Source organism: Pollachius pollachius (genome assembly GCF_949987615.1).
Source record: "Pollachius pollachius genome assembly, chromosome: 9".
NCBI classification, from domain to species: Eukaryota; Metazoa; Chordata; class Actinopteri; order Gadiformes; family Gadidae; genus Pollachius; species Pollachius pollachius.
The window spans coordinates 8,712,427-8,738,805 of NC_136942.1; the positions used below are offsets into that span (position 1 = coordinate 8,712,427).

The 26,379-nt window shown below is 49.4% G+C and overlaps 1 protein-coding gene across 2 annotated transcripts; it reads left to right on the forward strand.

Moving 5' to 3' along the window:
* Window positions 1-539: 539 nt before the first annotated feature.
* LOC307080395 (ras association domain-containing protein 7-like) lies at window positions 540-25,611 on the forward strand. Of its 2 annotated transcripts, none has more exons than XM_079743080.1 (6): window positions 540-875; window positions 15,302-15,528; window positions 17,161-18,083; window positions 21,570-21,753; window positions 22,135-22,245; window positions 25,155-25,611. In XM_079743080.1, exons 2-6 carry the CDS (start codon window positions 15,426-15,428, stop codon window positions 25,184-25,186), a joined length of 1,353 nt encoding a protein of 450 aa, XP_079599206.1. In that variant the 5' UTR covers window positions 540-875; window positions 15,302-15,425; the 3' UTR covers window positions 25,187-25,611. The 2 variants fall into 2 exon arrangements, with proteins under 2 accessions (XP_079599206.1, XP_079599207.1); XM_079743081.1 differs by lacking the exon at window positions 540-875 and adding an exon at window positions 11,351-11,817.
* Window positions 25,612-26,379: the final 768 nt, after the last annotated feature.

The following is a 26,379-nucleotide window of genomic DNA, read 5'->3' on the forward strand; positions in this document are numbered from 1 at the left end:
CCCACTCATCTTTCCACTTAGTTCAGCAAACTAGTGAAAGGACGAGAGAGGGAGAGAGATTAACAATTTAACTCACTCCTTTCGTTTATTGTGCTCTGTTATTCCTTTTATATAGAGGGAGGGTGAGAGAGAGAGAGGGTGAGAGGGAGAGAGAGGGAGGGGGGTGAGAGAGAGAGAGGGTGAGAGGGAGAGAGAGGGAGGGGGGTGAGAGAGAGAGAGGGTGAGAGGGAGAGAGAGGGAGGGGGGTGAGAGAGAGGGAGGAAGGAAGAGTGAGAGAAAGGGAGGCGGAGAGAGAGGCAAGCACAGACAGAGAAAGGGAGGGGGAGAGGGAGGGAGATTTCTCGTTTTACCTGTGAGAGGGGGAGGGCCCTGACTGAGAGGGCGGGGCTAAGGAGAGTGGAGGAGGGAAGGAATGGGCGGGCTCTTGTCCCAGAGAGCGAGGGGGAGAGAGAGAGAGATAGAGGGAGAGAGGGAGGGAGGGAGGAGGGGTGGAGCAGGAGAACTCTGGCAGTCTCTCAGATCTCGGTTGCGGTGTAGACGCTCAGGAGAGCCGCATTCCTCAGGCAGCCACCCAGCCAGCGAGGAAAGGAAAGAAGGAAAGGAGCCAAGGGGAGGGAGGGCTGAGCAGCGGCAAAAGCTCTTTAATCCCCTGTGACCACTGCCTGCGCGAGAGTCACACACACATGCACACTCGTATGCACACACACAGGCGCACTCACTCGTTGGCTTCCGCACACACAAGTCTCACAACTCACTTCTGCTCCGTCAGAAGACGAAGGGATTAACCTGGCTGAATGAAGAAGAGGGGGCCGGAAAGAAGGACAGATCCAGCAAGAAAAGCTGCTGAAGGGAGAAGGAAAACAGCCTTTTCTCCGGTGAGTAAAGGCTCTTCCCTTTCAGACTGAGACTGCAATCCTGTCCTCTTTGAACAGCGTTGGTGTCTCACTGCGCTCCCAAGATTTGAATGACAAATCGACTCCAAGCGCCCAAAGAGTTTCTGTGTGTGTTGGTGGTGGGGTGAGAGGAGTGGAGTGTTAGGAACCAGTTGCGTCCGGTGTCGCTGTGTGCTACGTCTTTAAATGTACCTGTTGCTACGAGGCTTGTCACCTCATGGGCTCTTCCTGTGTTTAACAGCTGTCCACACTGCCTGTACACTTGTTGATGTTTTGATGTGAACCATTTGTTTGCTTGTTGTGGCTATCGTATCTGATGTAGTTAGTGAGTTGTCCTGCAACTGATGTATTAAGTGATTAGACGTATCAGGCTCTCTGTGCCAGATTCTCCCCGCTCTTCCCCCTGCTGCTGTGCTTTATGGCTGGATGATTAAAGATGAACAAGAGGGCAAAGGGCCAGGGATCTGCCTTTTTAGTGCTGCTGTTTCACCCTTTACGACGCATTGTCCTCGGAGTCACACGTGTGTGCGTGTGTCTTGCGGCGTGGACCGATGCCATTGAACTATTGACTCATCATCATCATCATGGCTTCGCCAGGGCTAAGCGCAGGAAGCATTCACCTCCCCGGTCCACTCCTCGTCAAAGCTCATTAGCATGCGCGCCCTGTTAGTCAATCACAGCTATTGATTAGAACAGAAGGGTAATTTATTAACGGCAGTTCCTGCTTGATTGTTGGAGACAATTCTGTCGTAACTCATGTGCTAACTCTTTATCTAGGGGTGTGTGTGTGTGTGTGTGTGTGTGTGTGTGTGTGTGTGTGTGTGTGTGTGTGTGTGTGTGTGTGTGTGTGTGTGTGTGAACTTGGCTTCTTAGAGATAATGTCAGCATAAAGGATGGTTCATTGTGGTGCGGTCACGGGAAACAAGTGCAACAAGACTTAAGTCCAGTGTTTATCTATGCTTATTATCATGCATGTGTGTTTGTGCCTGTGTGCATGTTAAACAAACATTCAGTACTTCCATCATTGTCCCTTTTGCGACTGAATTTCGATCTGGGTTTTTAGTCTCTGTGCTTCTCGCCTGCAGACACAGAGGAGGATGTTTGATGGAGGAAGTGTTTCTGACCTTTGTCGTTATCGGCAACGGTAACATCATTTTTTTCAACATCATCTCTTAAGTTGTAACCGTCTGCCGTGCTCGAATGCAAAGATGTGTTTTTCCCTTGCAGCGTGTCATAACCGCCACTTGTGGAAAGGTTCAGGAGTCTTCTCATGATGGAACCGACATAAATCAATTAAATACAGGAATTCTGGGGAAGGAGTTCCCTTAGGAGTTTGCTTACTTTGAGGCACATAATTAATATTGTAGTGCAATATTAAGTGCAGTGCGCATGTGCAACTGCTTGTGTGTGTGCTAACCAACCCATTTGTGTGTGTGACTCAGTGACGAGTTAAAAAATAAATGATCATTTGGGAAGCAGGAGGGCTCCATCTCTAAATGTGTCTCTCGGTGTGCGCGCGAAACAGCCCGTCCGTGCGGTGTGACTGGTTATTTAGCGGCTGTGCTCATGTCAGATCCATCAGGGCTGACGGCTGGCTGCTGCAGTGATGAAAGATTGATCCAGTCCCTCTCCTCACAGTCTCCTCCTGTGCTCCTCCTCCTCCTCCTCCTCCTTCCTCCCAGCTCCAACCTCGTCCAGCCCTCCTCTCCCCGCCCCAGTATCCCAGCTGCTCTCGATAACTTGACCTCTTTACATTTTATTATCATATTAATAGTCTGTTTTATTTGCGTAGCCCTTCATCACAGTTATCCTAAAGGGCTTCCCAGGCCACATTATGAGGCTCCCCCTAACCCCTTAACTGTCCAGAGGATAAGGAAAACCTCCTGAGTCCCAGAGGGGAGATACCTAAACAAGGAACACCGAAGAGGGATCCTTCCTGCCAGGAGTGCATTGGGTGCCATAATGGACAGAAAATTAGCAATGGTTTTAGGGGCTTGGTAGTACTTGTGACGGTACTAATCAAGGACGAAAATAATCATTGTAACATTTAGGATGGTTTAAATGCAAGACAAGCCAGGACAGCAAGACAAGACGGGACTACAAAGAAAATGAGGCAATCCTTTGAGTGTGTCACTAGAACTTTACTCCACACTGTGCGTGTGTGTGTGTGTGTGTGCGCGTGTGTGTGTGTGTGTGTGTGCGTGTGTGTGTGTGCGTGTGCGCGAGCGAGCGCGACCTATTAGCGAGTGCGTTGTCCAGTGCTCCTCGGTTTCATCGTCTTTGCTTTCGTCCAGTTGGGTGTGTTCACCGTTTAAGGACACCTGTCGTGTTCTTCAGAGCGTTTGTTTATCCACCCTCTTCCTTCTTTGCTTACTTGGACCTTCTTCTCCGTGCAAAAACAAAAGTTTGTTTGTAAACTAAACAGGCTGATCGTCCTCAGGGCGGTGTGGCCGGGGGCGTCACAGACAGCAGCACTGGCAGCAAGCTGTCTCACATTCATTATTCATTCTTATCGGTGTGTTTCTTTCTTTCTTTTTGCTACAATTAGACAATGTCCGGACATTTGAGGCTCAACGTCGCTAGGTTACTTCAAATGTCTTAGTTTAAAGTTAACTGCTAGACAACCATGGCCACGACACTTACTCTGAGTTAGATAGTTAGTTAATGAGATAGTCAATTACATAGTTAGTTAGTTAGGTAGCTAATAAATTAGTAAATGACAGTTAGTTAGATAGTTTGTAATGTCAATTAATGTAATGTAAATAGTAAATTACATGGTTTGTTTGTGTGTATGCATTATTCAAGGGTCACCAACGCCAACGCCATAATTCAGGTATGTTCAGCATTGACTCATTGAGAGATTTAAGAGCTGCAGACCACAACATATTGTACTTTATTCTCCTGCTTCCTCACATTGTTGCTGTTCAACTTCTGAAACAACAGCAGCCGCTGCAGCGCTAGGCAGCATGGGGGTTGTCTTCCTCTGAATCCCTCTCTCCGACTCTGTCCGTCTGTCCCTCTAACCCACCTGTCTGTCCCTCTAAACCACCTGTCCGTCATGTTCCCTGGAAATCCGCCCAGGTGGGCGGATGTCCAGGGAACATGACGGACAGGTGGTTTAGAGGGACAGCTGAGAGGGTGGGGAAGAGAGAGAGAGAGAGAGAGAGAGAGAGAGAGAGAGAGAGACTACCTGAGCTGTGACGCCTCCGCAGAGCTGCGGTCTAGCGATGACACACTGTCAAACCCTCAGCCCCGCCTACCCGGGGCTAACTAAGGCTTTTCTAGAGCTGCAGGCAGGAGAGGCTGGTCGCTGGTACAAGAGTACAGTCTTCATGGGTGCGTTCCTCTGGAAGCTGTCACCGACTCCCAGCACCAACGCCATGTCAACCAGGGCCATGGTGACCGCAGCAGTGCAAACATGCCTCCCCTCGGTCCCCCGTGTGAATGGGGGGAGATGATTGCAGTGCCTGTGATCTATTAGCCATGCCATGTTGACTCTCCAACTCCAACACACACACACACACACACACACACACACACACACACACACACACACACACACAGATCTCTGTGCAGTAAATAACAAGTTGCCTCTGCCAAGGGGCCCTATGCAGAGATAAGTGTGTGTTTTTGTTGGGTGTGGGTCCGGAGAGGGTGGAGGGAGGTAGGAGGTTGGGTGGTGTCAGGCTGTGAGCCGGTGTTAGTCCAAGATGTTTGGGAGACGGTGTAAATCACAAGGGAGCGCAGGTGTTTTCCACTGCCTCTGTGTCTCAGAGAGCTTTAGAGGGAGGGGAGAGAGAGAAGGATTATGATTGTGGGACATCATTGAGAGAGAGAAGGACACGCACACTCGGGTAAACGTAGCGACAGGAGAGCGGTGTCGATAAAACAGATCCATGCACTACACTGCACAAAGTGTATTTGCATTAGAGGTCTTCCTACTCAACACGTTGACACCCAGTGAGGTGCGGTGGTGCTGATCAGTCTCCAGTCCTAAGGGGGGGTGGAGGAGAACGAAACCGGTACGAGGGCCGGCTCCCATCCCCACAGAGACGAATGGATTCTCCTGGGTGCCGGTGTCACGTTACCGCCCAGTGCTGCTAGTCTCTCTGTGCCTGTCTCAGACCCCTATTCACACGGCCATCAATCACCCTGTTGTGTGTGTGTGTAGGCCTCCTCAGGCCTGATGGACGTGCTGTTAACCGGCCGCTCGGCCCTGTTCACGGTGCCGTGGCCCCCAAACCCGGAGCAGCGGTTCCAGATGTTTGCTTTGGCGGTTCGTTGTCCCACCGTTTGAAACTGGAGGCTGGACTGGTCTTGCCTGTGCATGCAGACGCACACGCTGTCTCTCACGCAGACAAACACACATGCTCACACTCACTCTATCCCTTACCCCCACACACACACACACACACACACACACACACACACACACACACACACACACACACCTCTCATCTTATGTGTGTGGAGGGGGCAGCCCGGGCCGGTGTGTTTAGCGAGCGTGTGTGTACTAAGGATGAGATATGAGTGCCGTCGGGATGGAGAAAAAATACACAATCACTGGCAGCATCTCAAGGAATGCTTGGAATTCTCACTGTATCGTTCAGGTTTGGGTTGGTCGGTCGTGGAGAGTTCAGAAAATTAATGGATATTTAACACGCGATGTGGAAGACTTGGGCGTATTAAATAAACGGGACTGACTGATACTGATGGTTCCATGAAACTGTTGCTCCGTACTGCTTTTCTTAATAGATATAGAATAGGCTTGTTTTGATTGTAAGAAATCCTTACTTCCTTCCCTCTGTGTCTCGGGTGTAGTTTGGTCTCCTTGTCTGTATTCGTCCTAGTTCTATGAGGGAAAAAGACGTGCATTAAGCGTTTTGCTACACACAGGTCACTATGCTTTACTACTCTGAAGTCATTTGTGTGTGATAAAACATGAGAACAAGCCAAAAAGAGTAAAAGGGAACTTTGAACTAACTAACCTATAATCAGGCACCTCTGCCTCACTTTGCAGAGCATCTGATTTATGAAGGGCTTTGACCCTGCCATGATCAATCCACTGTACTGTTACCAGCAACGTTGTTAAGGGTGTGTGTGTGTGTGTGTGTGTGTGTGTGCGTGTGCGTGCGTGCGTGCGGGTTTACACATGCTAAAATACATTGTTCCATACTGGTGTTCAAGTCAAAACACGTACAGAGTTTTCACACAAGCACTGTTTTATTTTTGTGATAATTTGTTTGGAGTGTGCACTTACTCTTTTACGTAACCTATTTTACATAACACACACACACACGTAAATGAGGCCCCAGGATTGTTTAAAGTCTCAGACAGAGAGAGAGCGAGAGCGAGCCAGCCAGCCCGCCAGCCAACCAGCTTTTACCCTTCTCACGTGGCGTTCACTGGGTTGATCGGCCGATGCCAAGTACTAACCCGTTCAACCAATAAATAAATGCAGAATTTCCTGACTTTGTAAAGTATGGATGAAAGGAACCATAAAGTGGTGTCCATCGATGACGGAATGGAGCATCCTCAATAGGATCATCAATATCCTGAATAGGATCACTAATATTCTCAATGGGATCATCAATATCCTCAACATCCTCAATAGGATCCTCAACATTCTCAATAGGATCATCAATATCCTCAACATCCTCAATGGGTTCCTCAACATCCTCAATGGGATCCTCAACGGGATCCTCAACATCCTCAATAGGATCATCAACATCCTCAATAGTATTTGATGTACTGTGTGTTGGCCCAGAGTCTTTACCCAGAAGACGCCTCAGTTTCCCTGAGCCGCTGATCCAACCCTGCTGAAGAATGCACCACCTGCTGCGTGAGCGTTGGCCAACCGTCTTACCGGGCCCCTGATGCGTGTCGACACACGGCATCACTGTCCTCTGACTGCTGGGGATTGTATCTGAATAAACATTAGGAGTTTAGGAGTTACCCTACTACTACTTGCTCCTGCTCCCCGAGCTATGTGGAGGGACAGTATTGCCTCAATGCCTCAGGCTACATTAACCAATGGGAGACGATGTCAGTGGTGTGGTGCGCCGAATGGAATGCACCCTGCCACTCACTGCAGTTCGGCGGGGCTTTTCATAAAACTCAGGGATACCAATCAGCATTCTGTGTGAAATACATCTTTGACGTGATTAACACATTCCTCCTCCGTCAAACTTATCATTATACTATTATCCAGTCCCACTGTCTGCCGCTCTTACTTATTTTTTGTTTTTTTCTACTCTCATAAACATGCATGCGTGTATTGTGTGTGTATTGTTGGCAGTGTGTGGATGGATGGGGGGGTTGTAGTGTCAGTAAATGGAGACGAGATGAGACTCCTGCTCATCAGCGGTCTAAGATCTCTCTCTCCTAGTCACTTTCTCTCTGTCACTCTCTCTGTCTCCATCTCCTTATCTGTCTCTCTCTCCGTCTTTCTCCATCTCTCACTCTCTCTGTCTCTCTCTCTGTCTCTCTCTCTGTCTCCTCTCGCTCGTTGGTTGACATGGGAATGGATTGTAAAGTGTTTTGCGTAGGAGATTTTCATTTGCTGATAGGCAAATGCTTTCTATCGGCCATGCCTGTCTATCCGCCTGCCTAGTAAATGCCTGCTTCCTACCTGTGTCCCGGTGTCTGGGTGCTAGTAAACCCAGCAGGGGGGGGGGTTCCCAGTATCAGCGAGTGGCTCTGTGGGAGGACTGTGGAGCCGGCTCCAACAGACACTGCCTTACATTATCATCTTACGTCTCATCGGCTCCGTTTCCTGGCCGACGGGTGAACAGGGCATGAGTAAGCCATGATGATGGTGATAGGGTTGTGTGGTCAGAGCTGTGTAATCTATGGGGCCCGGCTCCGCTACAGCTCCCTCTTTCTCTGTCTCTGTGTTTGTCTCTCCCTCTGTCTCTGTGTCTCTCTCTCTGTATCTCTCTCTGTCTGTCTCTGTATCTCTCTCTATCTCTCTTTAACTCTTGCTTTCTCTTTCTCTCTCACACAGATTAAATGCTCTACATTGAGAAAACACATTCCTGCCTTCCCTCCTTTTCTTACTCGAGGTAAGGCTAATGATTGCCAAAACCATGAGCTTGAATCTGATCACTGCCTCACATCCGAGTTTCATCAGATACTTCTGTTATACTTGCTCAAAGTATTTTTTCGTTCAAGCTTGTGGAACATCTGAAGTGGTGTACTATGCCATCTTTGAAACCTCCTCGTAGATCACATTTTACTGCCGAGCAGGGGGCGGGGCAGACGTGAAACGCTAGTGTACTGGTGATGCGACGGGAGGGATGCCAGCCTTCCCTTTCACACTAGTTCTTACGGCTCCCTTCCTCTTCTGGTACATTCCCTTCTTCCCAGTTCAGGCTGACACTTCAACCATCGCCACCCTCCCCAGTGCCACCATCTCATGCTCGGCCTTGATTCGGGAACCGGGGTCCCGAGCGAGGGAATAGATGTGTGATGCTCTCTCTCTCATGTTCATCTCAAAGCGGAGAAGATAATGGCTCTAATGGCCGTCCGCTGAAGGCAGTATTTGCTCGACAGAGTTTTGCGCTACACAAGCGCACGCGGCCACAGCTTATTAGCTGTGGTTTGTGATCCCCCGCGCGCTAGGTCATTAGCATCTCAATAGAGGAGGGCCATGCGGTCGGGAGGGGGGATATTTTCAGAAGGCTGTTTGGTCACATGGTGCTTTGGAGTTTGTTCAGAGAGATATTTGCCAAATGAATGTGTTGCGATGCCATGCATTATTCATCAGGTGTGCTGCCGAGGCCTTCGGTGAGAGCTCTGTTCGCTGGCAGGCCGAGCCGCCGTTTGTTTTAATTAGCCCGCCGCCGTGTCTGCGCCAGGGTTCCTCATGTAACTGGGCCACGAGGACCCACTGACGGTGGGCCGCGGCTGGCGGCCAGGCCCTCTGCAAATCATTTAGCGAAGGCCCCGAGATTAAATGATTTCCGTTCAAATGCTTCGCTAATGATTGGCTGAACGCGCAATCGTATGATTACTGTGGAAGCACGGCCTTAATTATATAAGTAGACCGAGCTGTACCCTTAAATAGGCAAGGCAGGGTGTTTTTCTTGATCTCGCAGCCAGGTTTGTTCTGTTGGTGTGGGGTTGGGGCTGTTTAGAGACTGGAGCCTGCAGGCTTGCAGTTTTGGAGTATGCACGCACATATACACACACACACATGCACTTTAACACACACACAAATTTAAACACGAACACAGCTTATTATTTAAGCAAATTTGTATTTGCCGGTTACACAAAAATTACTTAACTAACAAAGGTACTAACAGGTATGTCTGTCTTGACACCTGTCATCAAGGAAAAACTGTGTTCTTTTTCAGGCTGGGCGGTGGCGGTGCTATAGGTCAATTATTACCAATATGGTGCTATAACACACGAGAACCTTTATTTATTCGCCACTCACAACTCAATGACTTTTAAGCTAATGCCCCTTAGCTACTGTCTCTATTCTCTGTGTTGACGATGACAACATCCATTAAAAAAAAATACAAATAAAGCGCTAAGTTGGGGCATTATAAATAATCGTGGGGTTGGGTATTATTGTGTTGTTGTTGTTGTTGTTAGTTTGTCGTTTACACAGAAACGATATACCAGGGAACAGCTGAAGACATGAACGCAGAGGAGTGGGGCGATCTTAATCAGAAGGTTTGGTTGGGACAAATCTTGTCTTTATGTTGGCCTCGCTCCTATTACTTGTGATCGGTTTCACAGTGGGGGGTGGGGTGGGCAGTGCCAGGGCCAGGCGATACAAAGGGAGCTAGTGTGGGTGGAGGTTTTGGCCCACAACCATAATGACCGCGTCAGCCTCGGTGACGCCATGCATCCGAAGGCACCAAGCTCCCCTCTCCCCTCAGTGACACAGCTGCACCACCTCCTCCACCACCACCACCAGCCCATCAACACCATCACCATCACCACCCCACCTCCTTCACCTCCACCATCACTACCACCACTCCCACCACCTCCCCCACCACCACACTGCCTTGGGGCAGGGGGTTTGAGTGGGGTTGGGCTGTTGATGTTTAGCCAACCAGGGCCTGGTATTACTGATAAGGGTTCTCTTAAGTCAGAGTGTGTATGGTCGGTCAAGGACAATCACTTTTTTGTTTGTGATTGTGCCTGTGTGTGTGTGATTCACATGCATTTTATTCCTCTCATTGTTTTTGCAGACTTGTGGTCATACACAGATAGTGAGGTGGTATCTTAGTGTGTCAGAGCTTTACTGTAAACAGTTAAACATGTCTCCGTGAAGGTGGATGTTTTAGCACCTCACAAATAATCAGCCATAACATCCAAAGGGGATATCGCTGGAGTGTGACTTTAAGCACAGTGAACCATTACCAATAACACGTGTGTGTGTGTGTGTGTGTGTGTGTGTGTGTGTGTGTGTGTGTGTGTGTGTGTGTGTGTGTGTGTGTGTGTGTGTGTGTGTGTGTGTGTGTGTGTGTGTGTGCGCGTGTGAGAGAGAGAGAGAATAAGGCTGTGTGGACATCTCCATGGATTGGACAAGCCGGCTGGGGTGAAGAGGGTCGACAGACACACAGACGTGATGAGAGGCAGAGCTGGCTGTATAGCTTCCTAGGTCGCTGGATAGGATACGACTTTATCCATCCCAGATCATGGGAGATTCAGATGTCAAATGTGGCATCCGAATATGGGCATCCAAATATGGAACTGGAAAGTAGTAGGATGAAGAAATTGTACAAAATATTTCTAAAATCAAAGACATTGTTATGTATACACAATACGATTAGTCTGAATGTGGATGAAAAAATAAATGTAAACTATCGAGGAGTTTGCCAAACTGTTTCCCAGAACTGAGCTCTCTCCTTAGACATCCATAGATTACAGCCGTTTAGCTAGCCGGCTGTTTAGCTGGAAGTCTGTTTGTCTGGCTGTCTGTTTGGCTGGCTGTTGTGTGAGTGATGATGATAGGACAGAGAAGGGAAGGGCACAGGCAGATAATTACAGCCTTTTATATCCCATCCTCCGACCTTTCTTTCTTCGTTCTCCCCCGGGCTCTGTGTGTGTGTGTGTGTGTGTGTGTGTGTGTGTGTGTGTGTGTGTGTGTGTGTGTGTGCGCGTGCGTTGGCCTCCATGTGTGTTGCGTGGGATGGTATGTCCTGAGTTTATTCCAACAACATTTTTTCAGTGGCCTGAGGTTACAGGGTGTGGCAGGGTGGGCGTGGCTGTGCCTGGTCTTGTGGCCAAGTTACGAGTCTCCTCGGATAAGGACGGGGTGGGTCTGTGTGCGTGCTGGGATTGGCCGACGTGTGTGTGTCGTTTGTGTCTCTTTTATGAGGCTGTCACTGCCCCAAGACGCTCACTATTCTCCTCTGTCTTCCGTGTGTGCTCCTAAATCTCTGAGTGAAGTGAGGGAAAAGGCTGACTGACAGTTTAAAGCTTCTACAAACACACCGGGCGGACTTCTCTTGTGGGTCTCCTGCACAACACTCCCAATGCCAGACGTTTCCATGGCTACGGTTCAGTGGCCCGTGCGCCCTCTCGCCTAGTTTGTTGTGGCGTCGGACGGCGGTGTGAGACTGGACTGAACGGGACGCTGGGCTCCAGGGCGGACGGGTCCGGGCGGACATCGGTGTGCGGGCCTCGCTGTTGTTGTGCTGCCTCGGTGAGCGTCGCCGATGGCAACCTGAGAGCCGCGCCGTGCGTGTCGGTTTCCTGTTGCTACCGTTATCGCGTTTCACAGACCGGGCTGAGCCACACACTAGGCATCATGGGAAAGCGGCGATGATGTTTATCGGAATGGAGGTGCTTTGCATGTTGTGTGGCGCGCTTTGAGGACTGTGTGACAGGACGGCACCGACTGCTGATTGTCATGTAGCCTAGATATGACAACTACTAGCGCTCACTCACAGGCATCCAGCAGGTAAACAGTTGCTGCGGGACGCTAGATTGCTTTTCTCACGTCGCTTGTGGGGACGTGCTTTACCACAGCTAACCGGAAATAAAAAAATTTTGTGCTCTAGATTATGTTTAGAAAGAAAAATCTGGTGCAATAATTTGCTGGAGAAATCATCTAGGCTCACAAGGTAAAGTTTAACTTTAAAAAGTCAAAGTGGAACTTCTTTTTGATATTTGTGACTTTTTATAATGTGGCACATTTTCGTACCACCTACAATATGTTTTTCTCCAAACGTGCCATATTACTGTACTTGGCTGGATTGCCTCATTCTTCTACAAAGGACTGTCCTGTGCATTGGTATAGCATGTTAGAACCACCACTGTCTGCTTTTGGAGTCTTACATTGAATGGCTGTTTGTATTGCATTTCTGCTAGATACACGCGAGAAGCAGCCTCGGGTTGTGATTGAGGTATCATGACACGGAGAGACTCAGGAGTATTTGAACATGATGATTGGGTTCATTGTGTGGGATTTTAATGCGCGTGTAGACACCTGGGTTTGTTGATACAGGAGTGTCGTATTGCCTTTCACCAAATTACCCTAAAAAACAGAAAGTTACAACATCTCCACAATTATTATTATGGGCTGGCGTGCGCCCTTATCCAAAGGTACTTACAAATAAGGCTGGGGAAAAACAAACATGCAGTGACAATGAGGAGTAGCTGCAAAGAAAAGTAAATTGTGCTGCACCACCTAGTTTAAATTATCAGTGGTGCTGCAAATGTGTACTGTAAACATCTGAATCAAAGGGCTTTCTTCACAGCACAACAACCTCTACATTTCTATAGTTCTATGACAATGGTGCGCTCCAGACTACTAGAGCGATATAATCGCAACTCTGCAAACTCCTCAAAGATTCAATGTGTTGGATATGGAGAGAATACATACAAAAACCAGGAAAGCTGAGTCAATGCTCCCCATAATGCAGATGTACTGGGGATAGGGCTATGGGGATGGTAGCTGTTGTTATTGGGCTTCTTTTGTTTGCCCAGGTGCTTCTAGTAAACAGAGATCAGCACAAGTATTCAGTTACAGACAGGAGCTGAGTGGGGAAGACCGGCGTTTTTCAGGTTTTTATTGGGGTTAGTTCCTTTCCCTCTCTTGTGCTTCACACCGGCCTGTGAGGTAGCACTAAAACTCCTGAGACCTGCCGGGAAATAGTGTAAAATGGCGCCTGTGTTTATATTGAACCCGGTTTGCGTCTTTTGTGTGTGTGTTTGTGTGTGTGTGTGTGTGTGTGTGTGTTCAGTATGTGTGTGTGCCCACGTGTGACTGTACACCTTGTTAAGACACATTAAAATTTGCAAGTTTCAACACAGATCTGAATGGAAGTGGTCACACCAAAATCAAAGGTTTGACTAATGGAGTGTGTTGAAATCCCAGATCTCCTCATGTCAAAATTAGCCCACCCCCCTTCCTCTGACAGAGACGTTCTTAGAAATTAGCTCTTGGTGCACTGCTGGATCCCAAGAAAGGAAATGTGGTGTACTCTCTGTCTCACAATCTATCTCTGTCTCTCCCTCTGTCTCTCTGGCTCTCTTTCTCAGTCTCTTTGTATCACTCTCTCTGTCCCACTGTCTCTCTCTGTCTTGCTCTTCTCTACTACGTTATACGTTGACATGCTGAGCAGTTCTCTCCCTCTGTCTCTCTCCTCCTCAGAGGTTTCAGGGGTAAATGAGGGAGAGAGAGGGACCCCTCTCTTAGGGTCGCAGGGTAGAGACCGGGCACGGAACACACAGTCCGCTTGTATATCGTTGTTACTCACTTAGCAGACGCTCTCATATCCAAATAGGAATATAGAGTACTGTGTTATTTTCATTCATGGTTGTAGGAAGGTAAACTTGCTGTGCTACAGTGACAGTATGAAGGAGGGTGAGGTTTGTTTAAAGGGGACATATCATACCACCAGGTGTGAGTGTGATTAGCCATTACAAGCCGTTTTAAAAATGTGCAGCATCGTGACATCACAGGTGGGCGTGTCCATCTAGATGTGTGACGGATAGATGGACACGCCAACCTGTGATGTCACAATGCTGCACATTTTCAAACCTGCTTGTAATGGCTAATCACACTCACACCTGGTGGTATGAGATGTCCCCTTTAAGTGATCTATTTGTCAAGGTGTTCGGCTCCTTGCCCAGGTGTTGCACGCTCTCCCGGGTTCAGTGTTGACTGAAGAGACATTTACATTTAGGGCATTTAGCAGACGCCTTTATCCAAAACAACTTACAATAAGTACATTTAATAAGCATGAAAAGAAATATTGCTGTCGATACAGTAAGGATGTTCATAGAACCAAGTGCCAAGCATTCACTGTTGTTATTCCTCGTATACAACAAAGCTAACTACGATAAGATGCTACACAACTAAGTGCAAACATTAAGTGCCTGGACATACAACATACAATAAGTGCGTAGGAGGGATGGGATGGCTTTGCAGAGTCTAGGCCAACTCTAAACAAGTGAGTTTTGAGACCCGGTTGTGGTTTTGCAAACGGGAATCAATACTTGATCAGATGACTTAAATCAAACCAAAAATGTTTCTGTAACGGAGATCCAGACCCAGGGAGACTAATTTAGCCGAGAGGCTTGGTACAATTGAATGCTTGCAGCATAGACACGCACGCTATTATTGTTATTTTTGAACGCACACGCAATTGCGCACACACACCACATCAAACACCCATCACAACAAATACACACACACACACACACACACACACACACACACTCGCTCATGCACTACACACCACATCAAACACACACTCGCACTACACACTCTCGCACTACACACCACATCAAACACACACACTACACACATGCTTCACACACCACAACACCCGGGCCCGGACGCACGCACAACCCCAACGGTGCACCCCTTGGCAGCGAGCTTTCATAGGTGCTTTGAGGGAGGGCAGCGGTGCGTTTAATTGGGTTACAGATTGGCGTTTACGCTTGGAGATCCCTACAGGAGAACCCACAACCAAGCTAAGAAAACAGGCCTTTTGGTGGCCAATGGGCTGGGGGCCCGTCAAACAACCCCCCCCCTGCACAGGGGGGCACCCCTGCCCTGGGGCTGCGGGGTCTAGAAACCGTTAGCCTGGATGCTCGATGGAGGATGACTTCACACAACAGCAGCATGTGACACTGGGACGGCCTGCTGCTGGCAGGGGCTGTTTACCTAAGCAGTTCAACCAGTCGCCGTCACACACACAGGAGGGGTAGGGTGACCCACACACACACTGTTTTCCGGCGCCAGTTTCCCGGTGAGTTTGTCTTTGGCTCGTGCGTCACTGCTTGTTGTGTGCGCCGTGCGACCTCGGGTTGTTGTGGTTTTATAACCGCTCACTGTTTTCTCTAGACACATTTGTTGAGCCGTTGCTCCCGAAGCTGCATCTTCTTAACCCGCGAGGCGCCTCTAACCGATGTCCTCCTTCTTGTCTCCTCAGAGCGGAGCCGGACCCAACCACACGGAGCCGAGGTGACCCCTGACCCCTGACCTGTGACCGGTGACCCCTGACTGAGGCCCCCCCCCCCCCTCCCCCCCCCTTCCCACAGCTCCCCCGGTGCCCGATGGAGCTGAAGGTCTGGGTGGACGGGGTGGTCCGGGTGGTCTGCGGGCTGTCGGAGGAGACCTCCTGCCAGGATGTGGTCATCGCTTTAGCCCAGGCCATCGGTCAGTACCCCACTGCGTTGTGGTCCCTTCCGGTTTGGTTTGCATCCAGGGGCCACAACACTTCATGATAGCAGACCGAGGTGGCAATACACAGAGCGGCTAAGGGCTATTTGCAGTTTAAGATGCCAATGACATTTACACTTTTACATTCAGGAGATTGGCATTTTGGGGACACCTTTATCCAAAGCATTCATACACACATTGACACACGACCGTCGGAGTCAACCACGCAAGGTGGGAGCGAGCGAGCTCGTCTGGAGCAGTAAAGATTTAGGTGTATTGCTCAGGGATAACGCGACACTTAGCTTGGAAGAGCCGGGGATCGAACCATCAACATTCCGGTTACCAGCCGACCCGCTCTACCTCCTGAGCCATATGCCGCCTAGATTAGTGCTATTTGCAGTTTAACATGCCAATGACAAGGGGAACGTGCATCACTCTGTCCGCCCAGAAGACCTCATAAAACCACGACCTGGGGGTCATGGTACAGGGCGGATCCTGCCCGTTCAGGATAGCTGAGAGAGAGTCTGCAGTGGCACCCATTTGTCATAATCTCGGCGCCGTTTCAGATGAGGGTCTCCCTTGCTGTGTGAGGGAGCTAAATTTAAACGAATGCGACGGGGACTATCTTGTAAGTGTTTGTTTTTGACAGCCAGCGACCGTGGGTGGATAGTGTTAACGTGCTTTGTTTTGTTTTGACACCCGCTGTTAACAAAACTCAGATCTCTCTCCTGGCCCGTTCGTTAATTTTTAATCCGGTTAACTGAAATCGGTGTCGTACCAAAATGCGTTCCCCGTGGGTTCGAGACAAAACAAGCTTCTACTGTAGAAGTCTTGGAGGTGTAGCTCAGCAGGGACAGCCTCCGAATAAAACAGCGGTTCATCGGGAGGACAAAAACACGGAACAACACTCTTTTGTTCCGCGTTCATCGTTTCATTCTATGGTGACCTACATAAATCAAAGGCTCCATTTTTTTTTCTGGGGGGCTAGATGTTCCTCTCCGGAGGGGTGAAGGGGGTCAGGCTGGATCAGTGCCGTGTCTTCATCGCGGTCTCTTCGGGGCGTTGGTCACGGCGTTGGCTGGCCCTGAACGCCACGGCTCCAGATTTAGCACTCCTCCTCCTTCTCCCCCTCTTCTGTGAGCCGCCTGCCAAGTCATTAGGGAGCGCTTGTCCTCGTTTCAGAGCCCTCGCGGAAACCATGGTTCATTTGAAGAAACAATAGGTATCTATATATTGTAGATTGGAGCCTTCTCACTGTCTGATGTACACTGAAACTCTCCCTGTTTATTCAGTTTTTGCATCCCCTTGATCTTAGAGGTTGGACTCTTTTTGCATCCCTTGGTGTGTCTGTGTGTGTGTGTGTGTGTGTGTGAGAGAGAGAAAGACTCCACACCTTGCTAACGCAAACAAATGTAAGTGGTCACATGAAAATCAAAGATTTGAATAGTGGATTGGGTCGACACCAAGACCCCATGACCCCGCCTTTTATACAATGCTTCAAGTTTAGTTTTTTTTCATTCTGAGAGCCTTCAACTAACCGGGTCAGCCAATCGGAGGTGACGCCTGCGATAGCGCGTGTTTAACCTGTAGAGGGCGTCGTCTCAAACGTGTTTGTTTTGGATCCTCCAGGTCAGACGGGCCGCTACGTCCTGATCCAGCGTCTCCGGGACACCGAGAGGCAGCTGCTGGCCACGGACCGGCCCCTGGAGTCCCTGTCCAAGCTGGGCCAGCATGGCAACGAGGTCCAGTTCTTCCTGCGGCGCACCGGCCCCAGCAGCGACAGCCCCGCCTCCAAACAGGACCTCTCGCCCTCCAACTTCCCCCTGCCCCACCACTCGGAGCCCGAGCGCCTCAAACACAACCAGCCCAAGAAGTCCCTCACGTTCAACCTGGGTCCTTCCACCTCCCCGAAGACCAAGGCCCCCCAGACCCGGAGGTCCCCGCGGGACTCCCCGGAGCAGAGAGCCTCCCCGGCCCCTTCCCCCGGTCCCTTCTCCCCCTCGCCCTCGCCCCCCGTGGGGGTCTCCAAAGACGAGGTCTTCCGGCAGGTTCTGAAGCAGCAGGAGCGGCTGAGGGCCACGGAGGCCCAGCTGGAGGCCCTGGAGCGAGAGGCCCGGCCCTGGGAGTCCCCCCGGCAGTCACCCTGCCCCTCGCCCGCCCTGGACCCCCACGCCCTGGAGGAGCTGGAGGTGCTGGAGCAGGCGCTGCGCCGGAACCAGGCGGAGCTGGCCCACGAGGACTTCTGGCAGGACGAGCTGCGGGCGGAGCTGGAGCAGGAGAAGGGCATGAGGGCGCGGCTGGGCGAGCTCCACGCCAAAATGGACGACTGCGGCCGCCGGCTCCACGGCATCTCGGTGCGCTCGGCGCAGCTGGAGCAGGAGCTGGAGCGGGAGCGGAGGGAGGGCCAGGCCTGGGCCGACGGGAAGCAGCCCGAGGAGTCGATAGTGGGGGTGAGGGCGGAGCTGCAGAGCCAGCAGAGGCAAGGGGCGGAGCTAGAGCAGCAGCTGACGGAGGGCCAGGCGGTGCTGGGCAAGGCGGAGTCACTGCTTCAGGTAAGGGAGAGGTGAGGGGGGAGAAGGGGGGAGGTAACCGGGGGGCTTCTCATCTCACCGAGGAGTAGCCTGGAAGTGGATGTTTGGTGGGGGTGAGAGAGAGAGAGAGAGGTGGTGGAGAGAGAGAGAGAGAGAGAGGGAGGGACATGCGTTTCCATTTCACGTTTCGGCATTTTTGCTGTGTCAAATGCTTTGCAAGAACCCCTACGTTTCTCTGTGTCGTTGGCCTCCGTCTTCTCCTCCCCGGCTCTCGCTCGCCCCTGGGACTGTTAGCCGACGCGCAAGGCTCGGTTAAAGTGAAGGATCGTTGCGTCGTGACATTGCGTTTCGGTAGTGATATCGTTGGAGAATGTGTTCCTCGATCAGGTGGAGGAAGGACAGTAAGAAACCCTCAGAGAGAGGAGGAGAAGTTTTGAGTCAAGTCTATGTTATTGACATTGCGACCGCACCACATCAACTCCCTATCGGCACACAGAGGTAACACCTCTCACAAATGAATAACAATCTGAGAATATGCCTTGGAACATGTTTTAATATCTGCATATTTTAGTTCAATATCATATGTTGCGTTGCTTTGTAGTTCATATATAAGGTCACTTTATACCAAAGTTCAGTTAAATCCCTGACACGGGATTTGAACTTTTTGAAGGATCCCATTGAAATAAGCTGGTGCTTTGTAAACAGACATGCGCCTTCCTTAAAAGGTTCATCTGTTCTGAAAAGAGATCCTAATGAAAAGAACAATGAGGAATATTAGAACTAATGACCTATAATTACACAGACGCACTACCTGCCGCTGTGTTTATGTTGTACCAGATGACGTTGTGACGCTCATCTGGTTCAGCAGGTATGCTGTCTGATCCCCAATGAGGTTACTCATAGTGTTATAGTGACGCTCAACTAAGTAAGTTCTTCATATTTTTACAAAAACATAAATATAGTACTCTACTGATTGCCAAAGAGGCAGTCGATATTTGCCTTGTCATTGTGCATCTGTCGATGGTTGTCCCAGATGCGGTAATCTCGTGTGTTGTTTGTATTGTCTGAATAAAGACATAACCCTGTTTAAAGTGAAACTCAAGCTTCCTTTTTCAAATCCACTCACCAAACGGGACACTGTGGTCCATCCCCTGTGGGCTGAGGCCCCATGCCCAGGTACCACAGCCCAGCTGGGGACTCTAAACCTTGGGGCCCACCTCTGTTCAGTCCCAAGGCCCTCCTCCGCCGTCCACGGTGAATTTTATATTGGTCAGCTGTCTAGCTTGAGTTTATTTTATAGGCCGCTGTGAATATAATTTGGTTGGGAAGAAAGCAGAGCTTGCGTGCCGAAGTCAACCTTGTTTCTTATCATGTCTGCGCTGAGGGGGAGCTTAGCTGAGCCCAAACTGGCTCAGCGTCACCCCGGGAGCAGAGTGGCTTAGGTGGGCTTTCATTACGCTCACGGGCGCCCCCGTGTGGTGCAGTACCCGGCTGCGTATGCTCCAGGCTTCTCTGTATCAGCGGGAAACCTGGCCTAGTTTTGGATGTTTGTACTGAGTTTGTGGTGCTGTGTCGCTACCGTGGTACTTCGGGGATTAATCACGTCATGAAGTACCCACTTCGGTCTGTTAAGTGTCACATGATCAGTAGACGTGAAACAGGGTAGATGTAAGGATCATTATGAATGGAGGTGGGCTATCAGAAAGTTCAGGTGTGTGTGTGTGTGTGTGTGTGTGTGTGTGTGTCCCCTAAAGGTATTCACTAGCCTGCCCAGTTTTTAGTGGAGGAGTAAAACATATTCTATTTTGGCATAAATAACGTTTCTCCCTTTTGTATTTAATCAAATACACACAAATTGCCAGAGCCAGATTTCCTTGGCTGTTCCAGAAATGGTTTGATGGGACTTGTCAGCATTAACTTAGTTATGAAACCACCGCACACACACTTAATGAGAAACGGTTCCGGAGGCTGTCGTGCTGTCTTTGCGCTCCGCTTCCGTCCAGGTGTGATTCAATTCAAGTTTTATTTGTTTCTCTCGGCAAAAACCATAAAGAAAACTGTTAAAGTCGTAAAAAAAAGCTCTCTTTCGTGTTGAGCAAGTTCTCTTTAAGTCACCTGACAGACTTGAGAGAGGTTACATGTCGGTTTGGGCAGCATCCAGGCAGCGATCAGCTTCATGCATCATGCATGGCGTGTTTTTGTCTGCGCAACTGTTGTGCATGATGTCGCATCGGGCTGCAGAGACGCCCCGGGATATTATCACATAGAAACGGTGACGCAGAACCACGGAACCATGGAGCTGGCGCCGGGGCAGCGATCGCGCCACCGTGTCGTGGTTGTGTTCATTCCCATCTCACTTCGACTCATTACAGCGCACATCCGTACAACCGGGTTGATTGTTAACTGCGTCCTGCTATGCTAGGCCGGGGTGGGTGGGTGTCACTCTGCCTGGCACGGTGTCTGTCGGCTGGGCTGACGTGTCGAGGCACGTCTCGACGCCGGAGATGAACACCAGGTTCCTGTCATTAAGGCAACACGGCAACCGCGACCGACTTCAGACAGACCGGCAGTGTCTGTGCTGACACGTTGACTGACATGTTGATCCATGAGATGGATTGGTTCTACGTACGGTTAAAACGTCCGTTCCGTTATTGAATTGAGTTTTCATTGTGTCTTTTTCTTATGTCTAAGCATCATTATATCATAATGGAGCCGTCCCGCCTGAGTGTTGTGGGCTCTGCCGCCCCCTTGTGGTGAATACTGAGTGATGTACGACAAATATGGACTGGTTCTGACGTTGAAAAATGGGCTTTTATGTCCAATCTTACCTCTTTGTCCTTCTTTGTGATACTTTATTTGTATGCTTTTATATATGTTTTATTGATATTCGATTATATTTCATTGTCAAGTGATGAAAATGATTGTTTATGCGATTTATAATGTTACTATGATACATTTTATAATAGAAGTAAATACAACAAACAACCATGCAGCACTTTGTAGTTTTTATTTTGACTGAATTTAGTCTGAGATTAGTAAGCAACAACTAACTTCAGCTCTTGTCCTCCCCCTCCTTTTCCTCCTCCGCCCCCTTCTGCTCCCCCTCCTCATCCTCCTCCTCCACCCCCCTCTGCTCCTCCTCCCCCCCCTCTCCTCCTCCTCCCCCCCCACTCTGCTCCTCCCCCCCCTCTGCTCCTCCTCCCCCTCTGCTCCTCCTCCTCCCCCCCTCTGCTCCTCCTCCCCCCCTCTGCTCCTCCCCCCCCTCTGCTCCTCCCCCCCCTCTGCTCCTCCTCCCCCCCTCTGCTCCTCCTCCCCCCCTCTGCTCCTCCTCCTCCCCCCCCTCTGCTCCTCCTCCCCCCCTCTGCTCCTCCCCCCCTCTCCTCCTCCTCCCCCCCTCTGCTCCTCCCCCCCCTCTCCTCCTCCTCCCCCCCCTCTGCTCCTCCTCCCCCCCCTCTGCTCCTCCTCCCCCCCCTCTGCTCCTCCTTCCCCCCCTCTGCTCCTCCCCAGGCGAAGCAGGACGAGCTGGAGGAGCTGAACAAGGAGCTGCGGCAGTGTAACCTGCAGCAGTTCATCCAGCAGACAGGGGTCCCCACCGCCCACGCCTACACCCGCACGGAGCTGCAGGAGCAGCTGGACCGGCTGGACCAGCTGGAGCTGGCTCAGCTCCTCACGGAGGAGTACAGGAATGGAGGTGAACACCACCACACACACACACACATAAAACACACACACACACACACACACAGACACAGACACACACACAGAGACACACACAGAGAAACACACACACACACAAAGATACACAGGTGTTGATTTGAGACCCTTAAAGACAATTGGTTTCAGTTGACTTCTGCTGGCCCAGTTTGTGTTCACTAATTGCAGCGCTTTCAGATCCCCACCTCCAGCAACACGATTGGTCGAAACAAATATGAAGTGAAAGAAAGTGAATCGCCCCGTCCCCCGGGATTTGAGCTCGTCGGCCTCCAGACGTTAGATATGAATCCAAACCCATCTTTAAATCTAGAGACTACAGCCCGCTCAACACCCTTCTCTCACCCTTCTCTCTCCTCAGGCCAAGGTCTGCTCCCCAGCACAGGCTCTCCGCCCCGGCCCACCGCCAAACAGTTCCTGGGTCATCCCCGCAACCTGCAGAACCCTCTGGTGTCCAGTCTCAACCCCGAGGGTGTGTATGTGTGAGACCTCCCCCCCCCCCCCCCCCCTCACCGCTTGGCTGGGTGGTGGCTGCGTGCCCGCTGTGTGCAGACTCTGGGTCTGGTGGTGGTGGGTCCTGGGGAAGGTGACTGCATGGTGGTCCGCTAGGTCCTAACTTCCCTGACTGCTGACCTGCTTTCCTGTGCGTCGATTGGATTGGCCTTGTTTGTGTTTATTTTTTTATTTTTTACTTTGCCTTTTTCTCTAATCCTTGGGGCTGATGACCTGTTTCTTTGGTTTCTCTCTACACACACACACACACACACACACACACACACACACACACACACACACACACACACACACACACACACACACACACACACACACACACACACTTTTCCTCCAAGTAGGACAGTAACTGGTAAGTAGGTAGCGACCGGCTCATGATTGGCTTGTTTAAATCTGAAGTGGAGGATGATTGGTTAAATATAAATGTCTAACCCATTTTTGTGTTTCTACATCAATGGAGTGACATTGAAATTGTTCCATACTAAACCAAGCCAAATAAATTTCTACATTCCCTCCATGCATTTGACCCTCTCATTCCACCCATGGATGCAGAGCTAAAATACCTTTCACAATCTAATGTAAGGGCTGGTCTTAACTGTATGAACCCCATGTAACATGTAAGGTTATACTTGGCACTCGACAGAGACTGTAACACATAGTAACAGTGAGCTCTGGGAGAGACCTTAACACAGATTAATAGTACTGGAGAGAGACCTAAACACAGAGTAATAGCTCAGGAGAGAGACTGTACCACAGAGTTATAGTTAGCACTGGAGAGAGACTAACACAGTAATAGTTAGCACTGGAGAGACACTGTTAGCCATTCTGACATTTTGATACTGTGACCGAAAGAGGAACCTTTTGAAGTATGGATATTGTTTGTAGTTTATTATTATTCTATGTCCCTGTTACAATTCCAAAGAGCAACCAAAGCCCAGTTTTCCCAATGGGCGTTGCAAACTGAATGACACTGTTCCTTTGTGACACCATGGCCCTCTTCAGAACCCTGAGCCATTACCCATGATCCCAGTTCTGAACCATTAGAAACCGCTCCCAGCTCCTGTCTGCGGCCCCTGGTATGGACTGGGCTATGGTAGTGACTGCTCTATCTCTGTGGCCCTGGTAGTCACTGCTCTATCTCTGTGGCCCTGGTAGTCACTGCTCTATCTCTGTGGCCCTGGTAGTGACTGCTCTATCTCTGTGGCGCTGGTAGTCACTGCTCTATCTCTGTGGCCCTGGTAGTCACTGCTCTATCTCTGTGGCCCTGGTAGGGACTGGGCTATGGTAGTCACTGCTCTATCTCTGTGGCCCTGGTAGGGACTGGGCTATGGTAGTCACTGCTCTATCTCTGTGGCCCTGGTAGGGACTGGGCTATGGTAGTCACTGCTCTATCTCTGTGGCCCTGGTAGTCATTGCTCTATCTCTGTGGCCCTGGTAGTCATTGCTCTATCTCTGTGGCCCTGGTAGTCACTTCTCTATCTCTGTGGCCCTGGTAGTCACTTCTCTATCTCTGTGGCCCTGGTAGTCACTGCTCTATCTCTGTGGCCCTGGTAGGGACTGGGCTATGGTAGTCACTGCTCTATCTCTGTGGCCCTGGTAGTCACTGCTCTATCTCTGTGGCCCTGGTAGGGACTGGGCTATGGTAGTCACTGCTCTATCTCTGTGGCGCTGGTAGGGACTGGGCTATGGTAGTCACTGCTCTATCTCTGTGGCCCTGGTAGGGACTGGGCTATGGTAGTCACTGCTCTATCTCTGTGGCCCTGGTAGGGACTGGGCTATGGTAGTCACTGCTCTATCTCTGTGGCCCTGGTAGGGACTGGGCTATGGTAGTCACTGCTCTATCTCTGTGGCCCTGGTAGGGACTGGGCTATGGTAGTCACTGCTCTATCTCTGTGGCGCTGGCTGTGTTCTGAGGCGGCCATGGTGCGCTGACTGCTTTTTTTTCACCTTTTTGTGTTCTTTTCTGTTCTCCTGGCTGTTGCTTTTGGCAATTCTTTGATATAATGATGATCGTTTGATATTATACTGGACCATTACTATTATACTGTGTCAATTCTTGTCACTGAAACGCAAACTCGTATCTGACTGAAAAGTGCCACGTGCAAAATGTGTGAAATACCATGGACATAAACAAGACATGACAATATGAGGCATGGCTATATTCAAAGGAATGTGTTTTATTTTTTTAAATGCACAGTTGGTCTGATATATACAGACATGCATCCATATACGGACATACATCCTGATATCACAACATGCATTTCAATGACTTTGACTTAGGCTTCAATATCAAAAAGGTAAACTCCCTCTGATATGGATCCAGTATATTGACCTATGTATGATGCGCACTCACACCACATCTTTGAGCTGTCATAGGCTTTTCAATTTGAAACATCACTCATTGTTGAATTCTAATGATGAACCGACGTGGCCATGCACATTGTCAATGTGTGCGCTTACTATCATTCGTAGACTTTATTATCCATTCTTGTACCATTTTATCATTTTTATCCTCTATACTAATGACAGCTCAAAGTTTGCATGTGTGTGTCCGTGTGTGTGTTGGCTTTGTTGTTTCTTTTCTGTGGGATCGTTTGTGTCATCATTTCAGCTGTTCATAATTGTTAATAATGTTCTAACACACAAACTCACACACGATCAATTGACACATCACATTGTAGACACTGTACCGGGTAGTCCTCCACGGCGTCTTTCCTATTCCTGGGTCTGTGTCATGGGCCAACCGTCTGATGGTCTGCCACGGCGGTCAGACCAGCTCCCATGCTGTGTCAGTAACCCAAAATGTCTACCCACCACCACCACCACCACCATCTTCATCATGTCCACTTATCTGTGTGTGTGTTGCAGTCCTGGTATCCAGGGAGCAGTCATGGAGATAAGCCATGGACCCCCAGATCTTCACGTTCACTGCTCCATCGACTCATTTAAACCCCCCTTACCGTCTTACTGTTGTACGATGACCTTGTTACCTTTACTACCCTCGTAAACATACTGTATGTTATATATATATATATATATATATATATATATATATATATACATGATACAAATATATATATACAGTAATTTGCTACAGTGCACACTGAAAAATACATGTATGAAATGTTAAAATAATTTAGGACAACTTTAACCTACATCAATTATTACTTTATCTGTGTATTTAAGTATAATAAAAAAAACTGCATTGTGTTCCTGATAGTTTGTATTTTTTTATTGATTATTGTTCCGCGGTTGTGACTGCAGGGGGCGCTAGACGGACACATCCTCAGGATATAAAAACGAAATAATTAAAATAATCATAACTATCACAGAGGGATGTATCCACTACACACCTACCCGATATCTGGTCAGGAAAATGTAACAATTTACATCCCAAAGTCATTAATAAACTCAGTCTTGTAAATACTGAGTTGTTTTGTGCGTTTGTACTTGAGTTCATTGATAGCCACTGCACCTGTGCAGGTGTGGTCTGCATGCTTTACAAGGTAAAGGGAGTGGCCTGGCTTATGTGAGGTCAATGAACACTCGCACGCTACGTGGCCAGGAGGGAGAAAACACCTGTTAAATCAGCGTGATCGATAAGGTGATCTGTTTATCGATCAAGGTGATCGATAAACAAATGAATAATCTGAAAACACATTAATAATCTGGTGCTTTGTCATTTTCTGACCAAATGGCTAATGTGGAACACCATGGACCTATAAAGAAACACCTTATAAAACTTATGAACACCTTATAAAACATAGACAACACCTGCACAGTTGCACCATGTCAGCTGACCATCTCGGCTCCGCCCACTGGCTGACCGCACCAGAGGGGCAGAGAACAAGCAGACCAAGAGATTGTTGTCAGAGAAGTCCTATACGGTATATTCGTAAAGCCCCACTTTTCCCTATATCCGAGGGTTTGTTGGACGGGACTTTAACACCTGCATTCCTCGCTGTGATTCTTCGCTTGAAAGTCCCTTCTTGAAGTTCTCTATCTGCTTTGCCTTGGGCTCAGCCAAAGCGTTCCTCAGGGTATGAACCAAGAGGAACCTCAGGGAACAAAACACATTCAACAGATGGAAGTC

Excerpts from the sequence above, each read along its gene's own strand:
- LOC307080395 (XM_079743080.1), top strand. The coding sequence starts at position 15,426 with ATGGAGCTGAAGGTCTGGGTGGACGGGGTGGTCCGGGTGGTCTGCGGG. Across the intron at positions 18,084-21,569 it reads AGGCGGAGTCACTGCTTCAG|GCGAAGCAGGACGAGCTGGA; the intron begins GTAAGGGAGAGG and ends GCTCCTCCCCAG. Across the intron at positions 22,246-25,154 it reads GTCCAGTCTCAACCCCGAGG|TCCTGGTATCCAGGGAGCAG; the intron begins GTGTGTATGTGT and ends TGTGTGTTGCAG.